General features: G+C 31.3%; 1 protein-coding gene across 1 annotated transcript; it reads left to right on the top strand.

Annotated features, from left to right (window-relative positions):
* The first annotated feature begins 6,778 nt into the window (after positions 1-6,778).
* LOC109594379 (protein disulfide-isomerase A5) lies at positions 6,779-9,815 on the top strand. The gene is made up of 9 exons (XM_049965291.1): positions 6,779-6,930; positions 6,985-7,211; positions 7,267-7,471; positions 7,782-8,002; positions 8,159-8,432; positions 8,490-8,790; positions 8,840-9,039; positions 9,104-9,281; positions 9,338-9,815. The coding sequence occupies exons 1-9, from the start codon at positions 6,898-6,900 to the stop codon at positions 9,592-9,594; spliced, it is 1,896 nt and encodes a 631-aa protein (XP_049821248.1). The 5' UTR covers positions 6,779-6,897; the 3' UTR covers positions 9,595-9,815.
* The last annotated feature ends 23 nt before the right edge of the window (positions 9,816-9,838 follow it).

Genomic DNA, 9,838 nt, shown 5'->3' with positions numbered 1-9,838 from the left:
TGGAACATTATGAAATAAAAACTATTGAATCGCCAAAACCATTATAAAGACTACCAGCAGCTAATTTTGGCGGTACAGGGGATGTGGCGAAATCTGGACCAAAACCTACTCGATAGTCAGATATTGAGTATGCCAAATCGACGTAGGGCAGTCGTAAAAAATCAAGAAGCTCTGACTGGATATTAGTTATTAATAAAAAAATAAATTGATATAATTATTATAAATAACTTAATAATAAATATTTGGATATTTGGTGGGTGTTATTATTTTAATTTTTGAAGAGGTTGTAACATCATTTTACAATATATTTTTTATTTAATTATTAAAAAACACTTGTTTTTATTAATTCTTTATATTTTCATATTAGTTTTATTGCAATAATTTAAAAATATTTAGGTGTTCCCTAGACTCTTAAATCCCACAATCAGTTTTAAAGTACATAGATTGAAAAACTGAAAGAAATTATATCTATTTATTTGTTTTCTATTGTGTTTATTTTGTTGGTTAAACGAAAATTTACACATTTAAGATAAACATCTATTAATATTTTTATTAATGTTTGACCGTTTCTGTTTATTCATTGGCCTGTTATTATAAATCAGGTATTTATGATTCAATAAAGTTGCGAAAACCGAGACATCTGTTTACGTGACGAAGAAACTGAATTATTTACCAAGTATCCGATATCCCGTCAGAATTTTATTGGTTGCAATAAAATTTTTATACTTCCCGAAAAATTATTATTATTGTTCTGGTCGTGTAGATTTTATGTAGTTTTATTTCAGGCACCTTTACCAAAGGAAAACAAAACGGCGGATCATTTCAAATTATTGTTTAAATTGTTTTAATTTTTATACAAATGGAAGATTTCTTGATTTTGACAATCCTTTTTTCTGAACTGTGACAAATTAAAAATCAATAATTTTATTAAAAGAACGATTCTTTTTAATTTAAATTAATTTTATAATTATTGAGTGTCCATACATTTAGTAGCTCCCTTTTGACCCTTAATTTTTTTTCAAATATTAATAAATACATAACTAAACCACATAACTGACAATAATGTGGATAATTAAGCGTACATTTTTATAAAGACAAATGAGAATTTCTAAATTTCCTTCACATATGAGCGTTAGTGTATATAAAACAAACTTAATTTTGAAAGGGATTTTTATGAATTCATTTAAATTTGTAAATTGTCGAATTTGGTTATAAACTTGATAGAGGGTTGATGTCTGAAGATTGGGACAGGCAATTAAGCAATTCGTCACAATTTTGGATTTGTGTTTGAGATCGTTTTCTTGATAAAATACATTTATTAAGACAATCATTTCTTCAAATAAATCAGTCAAAGAGGGTGTATGTCAGAAAAATTAAAGCATCCCCATAACATAATTGAATCGCCACCATATTTTACTGTGGGAATAACAAGGATATTATATACAATATAATATTTTTTTTATATATTAAATTTAGACTCATCTAAAATCTACTTATCCCCATTATTCTGTGGTATAGTAAATGTGATCTTAAGCAAATCAAATTGGACCTTTACATTTTTGGTAAAAAACAGGATATTTCTTGTAGGTCTGAGCTCAAACGAACCCCCATCCACTAACCATCTCCTCACAGTCCTTGATCTAATTTCAGCAAGTCCCATTCCCTTTGGTTGGATTTAATTTTGGTTGATGATAAGATTGGATTGTCTTTTGACATTCGAATTATTCAGTTTCAGAATTTTATTTCAAAATTTTTCCAATGAAGTTTTCTAAATTTTTTTTGCCCATAAACTCTTAACCATCACTTTTTGTTTTTCTCGGTCTTGGTAACGTTGAATTATAATTTTTCTCACAGAGTCCATTAAAAAATAAAAAGTACGCAAGTTTTAAACAACAATGATGAATATTGGATCAAGAATTTATTCGTTCACTAATTTTGAGTTTATCCTGTAATATGGAAGCTAGCTGTTCGTAGAGCCCCAGCCAAGTAATGATGAAAAATATATCGATTAATATTCTGTTTTTTTAGATTTAATTAAGTATGTCCTATTAATTTCCAAATTAATTTGGTGATATTAATTTTATTATTGTTTAAAAATCCTGTTGTGGATGCAATTTTGTGTAATTTATGTAGGAGATTACATTGTTTATTAAAACTTATTTTGATAATATTTGTTGCAATATAATGATATAGCTATTGCGCATTTTGAAATAATTAATTACTTTAAAAAACACCAAGTACATTACGTGGATATCGTGAGTCTGAAGTAGAACAATTATTTAAATAATCAGTAAATAGAATCTTAAATAATAAGTAGGACAAAAAGAATGAGTTATTGTTCAGTTGATTTATTATATTAAAAGCGTTTGTTTCAAATTAGTTTTCCAATTTTTTTAAACATGATTATCATAAAATGTTATTATGCATTCAAAATTATTGACATTTTTTAAATATTTTGTGAGTTGTAAATAATACATTTATATACTGCGTATAATTTATCGGAACATTTATTATTCCACTGAGACATTTTGCTAATTACTTGTTCACCCTAGAGACGCACTGAAATAAATCAAAACTGTACAGAGTGAACAAAATCAAAAGGAGAATCAGGTCATGGAAAAATGGCATTTTTCTTAGTATATACTGATATATAAAAAATTTCTTCAATAACGGATAAAATTATGAAGAACAAAATTTAATTTTCTAAATTATGTAAAATTATTATCTATGTTAGTACAACATTAATAGATGTTACTTAAATTTTAATAAGCCAAAATGGTTAATAAAATAAATTGAACGTGCACCTATAATTTACAATTACCACAGAACTGTTTGTATATTATTTAATTGAAATGTTTTTCAGTGTGAAACATTTATTTAAATTCACTTTTATTGGATCGGTTTAAAGGTTAAACCTGGAATACAAAATAATTACATAAATAAAGGGTATCAATTATTGAACATGTTTTAACCACATTTCCATTGAATAAAAATAATTAAATTTTACTGAATGACTGAAAAATATGAATATGGAATACAAAATAAGTAAATAAATAAAGAATTTAGAGCACTGAATATTTTTTAATCACATTTCCTTTAATAAACATTATTACACCTACTATTAAGCAATTTAGAATATTTACAAAATTAATGTACAATAAAAATAATAATAGAAATCATAAAATCAAGTGTAGTAGTAAATGCCGCCATAAAATAATCTCACATTGCCTCATGTAATGTCGTTTTCACGACCATTTCCCTCTCCGGACCATTCGCTCGGTGAAATGATCCCAATGATCCGGATAATTAATCACAAAAAAAGTTCCCGATTCCTCACAAACTTACGGGGCGATCGAGATCCGAATATATTTTTTTTAATTCGATTTTTCCACCGACCGATCCCAGTCGCAGGACGGGTCACGTTCCGTATCCCGTCGGTTGTGCCGTTGTTGGCGGGTCTCACACGAGACGCATTTTCCCCGTGTCCGGGAAACGTTCACGATCTGAAGGTTTCGCGTACACTGACTGTGCCCGTGTCCCCTGTATTTGGAAGTTACGTCTGCGCCACTCTTCGTGTGTGATTTAAGGCCAGCGATGGGGCGACGTTGCCGGGATTTCGGGCTCGATTTTTCAGCCCGTCTCGTCCTGCAATGGGCAGGACGTGAGTGCGTTGTAAACAAGGATCAGCAAGTGGTTCGGGTCATTAAAGTCGAATCGTAAATAGACGTGCACGGTACGTAGTGGTGATCTTGTCTGGGCGCGTAGACTCGTAAACGTCGCTAGCGAGACTGAAAGGATTTGAATAGCTACATTGTGATCTGAATGGGCTTTGTGCCTGTACTTGCTTTAATTTATGAAATGCCATTCATTTTTCAATATGCTCTTAACAGATGCTGTTATACAAAATACGTTTTTTTTTTTTTGCTTGTTTAATTTATCTAAACTTCATTATTAAGTTTATTTAACAAAACAAATAAGAAAACTAAAAAAATAATATAATAATATAAAATTATAATAATATATAATTATTTTAAAATAAAATAATTATTATTAATTATATTTTATAATTATTTTTATAATTATTATTATAATGTTTTTAATAAACACAAATAAATAAAATTTTCATACTATAAGTTGTTCCTAAAATAGGTGGTCAAAATTTGGGAGCATGTTCTGACTACTATTCAATAATGAACAAAATCTAAATCTAAAGTTTTTCCTGAAAAAAATAAGTCTACAAATTTAATTTTTAATGTAATGTATTATCCTAAAATACATATAATAATTGAATATATTATAATAAACCTTTTCCATCATGATAGAATAGAGTAGATTCTTAGGGGTTTTCTCTTTTTCTCGCCCTATTTTCTACGCCATGGAATGTTTTAAAAACTATTAAGCTTTTCATATTCTTTTTAAAATTTAGTAGAAAAAAAGTACTACCGATTTATATCGATGTTATTTATAATAATTATGCCAAATTTAATTTTTTATCTTTTTCAAAACGTTTCAAATGTTTCTGACAAAGTTGTATTCGAATATTTGTCCATACATTAATATTTATTTAAAATATTGCCCACTGTGCCTAATAAAATGCTTACTTACTACTTCCTTCGATCGATAAACTTCCAAAAGTCTTTTCTCTATTGCCTTTACACTTTTTTTTATAAAAAATTTAATGACTGCTCAATGTTTAATGTGGACAATTACAAATTAACAGAAGTCAACTTCAATGCACATTCATAATCGATATTTATTTGGCAGATTGAAATGAAATTTGAGTTATTTCATTAGAAAATATAGAATATCAATTACCAGCAAAAAAGTTGTGGCAACTGTGACATGATTATTTTTTAAAAAGTTAAAGTAAATAAAAGGTTTACAATTAAGAAAACTAAGAATGAGTATCGAAAATGAAAATTAAAATTTGAAACAGGGTATACTCACTAAAATGACAACTTACTAAAGTAAACTATGAAGGGGTAAGCACTTAAAAGTTTTGTATGCATAAGAATTGGCGAATGCGCCGGTAAAGTTATCAGAACTTACGTAGACTTATCCATTAACAGAAGCCCTGTGGGCTCAATACTAAACTTAAGCAAAGTGATTAAAGAAGAACCAAATTTCCTTTAGAAATCTCTTTTTTTGTTCTTTGATCCGTGTCTAGCGTTGACATTGAACGATTGCCCAACAAAATTCAAACTTTATAGTATATTAAATTAACCAATTGGCATAAATTGAATCATAAATGAGCAGTAAATTCATTAACATTTAATTTTAATTATCACATACAGGTCTCCTCTAACGGTTTACTTAAGACCCACCCTTTTGCCTATAATCCTGATTCATTTATCCTAATGTATAAACTTTTCTATCTCCACATCATAATAAAACATTGACTATGTACAAAATGTCCCTTATAATAACATCAGTAGTATTCCAGGGTATAGGAGGATTCTAACGAGAAATCTCCATGCGTCAGGAGCCCAGAATCCGTGTCTGAATCTTACGAAGCGGCGTTGCCGAATCCGTTCGATTATCCTGAGTCCTGGTTCGTCATTTATTCATGCGTCTAATGGAGCGGGCGAACAAAAAGTGACCTTAATAAAATTCTAAACTGGGAATGAATTATACAGCAAAGTGTTAAAGGTGTGATATTAAAATAAATTGAAAAATGTGTTAAATGTAAATGATTTCAGTATTGAAATTTTGATTATAAAAGTGAAACATAGAAGTAAATTTGTTTTTTAATAATAATAATGTACTAAATTATATTTATTTATTTATTTATTTATTTATTTACTATAAATTCATAGTTGTGATTACAAATTAAATTTACAATTTAATATCCTTTTTTTAATATAAATAATAATGTAATAATAATAAAATTATGAATCTGTTAAAAAATGTAAATTTGAGAATTTCTGAAATATTTTGCATTTGTTTCTCTACTTTTGTTTGGTATTGTAAATATAGCAACTTCAATTTGGAAAGTATTTTTAATGATTATATTCGCGTTATTTAATTAAACATTTACACTATACGTTGAACATGCACACTGTATAATATCTATTAACGTCTATTTGATTTTTAGAGCCACTTTTAATATTGTATCTAGGTGGCCATGATCGGACCCAAACTAATTTAAACTAATTTAAGGACGTCAGGTCATGTCAGAAAATCAAAATCGGAAAGATTCAGTGATTAGTTTGACAGATGGGAATGACAACCCTTTTTGACAAGCACTTTTCGAAAAAAGGACTTTTTGACAAATCTAACAATACCAAATTATTTAGGATTGAATTATAAATAACCTCATAAATTAAATTATTACAAAGCGAAATACTGAATAATTCATTTACTTTTGTCAAGTGTCGCATGGATGATTATGATACATAATATTTGTCTTCTGTCTCTGAGGCAAGATTTTAACATTCGAATTATCCAATTATCGATTTTCTTTCAAGTATTGAATTGGATTTATCATTTCAGAGAAGTTACAACAATAATAAAAAACCAGTAAATAAAGTAGATAGAATAAATATTGACATCCAATTCAACTAGTACAGTTAATATTTTTAATTATGGATACTATTATTAATGTAATTATTTTTTAAATACAAAAATTGAATGTGTTACCTGAATTTTTAAACCGGTAATGAATCATCGGTAACCGCAACTCAAAAAATTTAATGTTACAAATCAATTGCATTTTCTAATAAAACATATTGTTCTTAAACATTTTAAATTAATAAAACATTGCAGAGGTGTAAAGGTTATTGACGCCCTCTTCTTCGCTTCCGTTTACGCTAATCGTAAGTGGACACGTCTACCGGCTAACTTCAGATAAAACCGCTGCGGTGTTTGTGTGTGTGGTGTGTGAATGAATGTGTTGACATGAAATACTTAATACTTTTCCTATTTTTAATAGTACGTTGATTAACACAACCTAAAAAATGAATAATATATATTTGCGTTTTACAGTTTATTACATTCCAAACGCCCAGTTGCAAGGCGAAAGTTAACAAGAATGTTGTGGTTGAAAACGTTGTAGATGTTAAGGACTTTAAAAAATTAATTCGCACAAAAACTAATGTGCTCGTTTGCTTCTACAATTCCTACAAACAGTCGCAAAATGTCATCAAAGTTTTCAAGGAAGTTGCTGAGAACATTAAGGGAGTTGGAACGATGGTTCTTGTTGACTGCTCAGGGTAATATCTCAATTTTAATTTATCTGTGTTGATTATAATTGGTTACTAATTACAGGGAAGCCAAGAAAATGTGTAAGAAACTTAAAGTACCAAGTGATCCATTCACATTAAAACATTACAAGGAAGGAGAGTTCTACAAGGACTATGATCGAAGGTACACAGTCAGTTCTATGACTAATTTCATGAGAGATCCTACTGGTGACATACCATGGGAAGAGGACTCCACTGCAAATAATGTTGTACATGTTCCAGACACTAATGTAAGTAATAAAAAGTATTCATTATAAGTAAATCCAATTTTCTATTTTTTATTAAAAAAGTCAATTCTAGTTTCAAATAAATCTATGGTCCAATTAAAATTTTACTGTCAGTCAACATGTAAATGTAAAACATCAAAACTTCATTTTCATAACTTTTGGCATCATGTAAAGTAATTCTAAATTCCAGTAATCATGTCATACGACTTTAAAAATCGCTTCAAAAGTAAAACATGGTGGTGGAGCACATTTTCGGTACCCGTTTTTATCTTCAAAACCTCTGAGTGACGAATTTAATTTTATTTCTTTTCAGACATTAACTAAACTGATAAGGAGGGAATCAAAACCATTAATGATAATGTTTTATGCTCCATGGTGTGGATATTGTAAGACGTTGAAACCAGAATACGCACAAGCCGCCGACGATTTAAAAGATCACTCAATTTTGGCCGCTATAGATGTGAACCGACCCGAAAATTCGGGCGTCAGAATGCAGTACAACATCACCGGATTCCCCACATTGTTATATTTTGAGTAAGTTCCAAACATACTTACAAATTGTAATATTAATATTAACAAAATTATGGGTGTCAGGCATTTATTGAGGATAAATGAAGTACTTATATAAATAATCTATTTTTTAGCTTTTTTTATTCATGTGAAACTGATACAAGCATTTTTTTATGACAGAAATGGAGTACAAAAATACGTGTACGAAGGAGAGAACAAACGCAACGCTCTTGTTGAGTACATGAAAAATCCAACACCTCCAACGCCGAAACCCCGTGAACCCGCGTGGTCCGAAACCGAAAGTGACGTTGTGCATCTGACCGCCACCACCTTCGACCAAAAACTGAAAGAGGAAGAATCGGTCCTTGTTATGTTCTACGCACCATGGTGCGGCCACTGCAAGAAAATGAAGCCCGAATACGAGGCGGCAGCCGCCAAAATGAAAAAAGAAAACGTAATTCACACTCTTGTACTCAAATATTTATACACCAATAACATAATTTTTACGTAGATTTCTGGAATACTGGCAGCAGTGGATGCGACCAAAGAAAGTGCGGTCGCCTCCAGGTTCTCCGTACGTGGTTACCCCACCATCCTGTATTTCGCCCAGGGCGAGAAGAAGTTCGACTTGAACTTACGGGAGGCGATGAAGATCGTCGACTTCATGCGTGATCCCAAAGAGCCGCCACCGCCTCCGCCGCCGGAAAAGCCCTGGTCGGACGAGGACAGCGACGTCGTGCACCTCGGTGAAGGCGACTTCAAGCAGTTTCTCAAAAAGAAGAAGCATGTTTTGGTCATATTCTACGCCCCGTGTATGTTAAACTATATTATCTGGGTGCGTTAATAATGCGTCAATTGCAGGGTGTGGGCATTGCAAGAGGGCCAAACCGGAATTTACGAAAGCGGCCGCCGCATTCAGGGACGACCCTAAGGTGGAATTCGCCGCTGTTGACTGCACCACTCAAGCGGCCGTTTGTAGCGCCAACGACGTCAAGGGTTACCCCACAATTAAATATTTCAATTACTACAAAAACTCGAGATTGTATACGGGTGGTAGATTGGTAAGCTTACGTTTAGAAAGTCTGTGGAATGTACTACTATACGTAATATTCTTATTTTTAATAGGAAATGGATTTCGTGAGTTTCATGAGGGAACCGGACAGCGTAGCCACATCTTCACCTCCGACGCCAACAGGAGGTGGCGATTGGTTTAGGGGTTCACCAATTGTACACTTAACTGACAGTAACTTCACGCCCGAAATTAGGAAACAAAAAGCGTTGTTAGTCATGTTCTACGCTCCTTGTAAGGATAACTAATTGGTCCATGCGTTCATTAAATTAATCCTGGTATTTTTTAAGGGTGCGGACATTGCAAAAGACTTAAACCGGATTACTTGTCGGCCGCCGCCGACTTGGAGAAAGAGGGCTACGTCAATTGCATGGGTGCCCTCGATTGTACAACGAATCCACAAACAGCAGATGCGTACAAAATCGACGGTTTTCCAACGATAAAATTGTTCAAAAACGGCAGATACGTTAAAGATTACAAAGGCAAACGTGATATACCAAACCTCAAAGCTTTTGTCAAAAGCAACATACATAAAGATGAACTTTAATATTTTTTTAACAATACTTACACAGCAATACTTAATGATGAATGTTCCAGTGAGACTATCACCTATGAAATAAATATACTCAACTTTAAAACGAAGTGTATCAGTATTTAAAACTGCAGGCCAACGGGGCTCCATGCTGAGAGAAATATTACATATATTCATTGTGATGAATCTCATTTTTTACATGTACAATTAATTTATTTACCTCAAGAAAAATAAAATTTTGTCGTATGATTTTATTTTA

The sequence above is a fragment of the Aethina tumida genome, chromosome 3, assembly GCF_024364675.1.
Source record: "Aethina tumida isolate Nest 87 chromosome 3, icAetTumi1.1, whole genome shotgun sequence".
Taxonomy (NCBI): domain Eukaryota; kingdom Metazoa; phylum Arthropoda; class Insecta; order Coleoptera; family Nitidulidae; genus Aethina; species Aethina tumida.
The sequence above is the reverse complement of the archived record's forward strand: the minus strand, read 5'-3'. Positions and strand labels throughout refer to the sequence as shown.

Bases quoted from the DNA above. Each gene is read 5' to 3' on its own strand.
- LOC109594379 (XM_049965291.1), top strand. From the start codon at position 6,898: ATGAAATACTTAATACTTTTCCTATTTTTAATA. The intron at 6,931-6,984 runs GTACGTTGATTA...TGCGTTTTACAG, and splicing joins TACTTTTCCTATTTTTAATA to TTTATTACATTCCAAACGCC. The intron at 8,791-8,839 runs GTATGTTAAACT...CGTCAATTGCAG, and splicing joins GGTCATATTCTACGCCCCGT to GGTGTGGGCATTGCAAGAGG.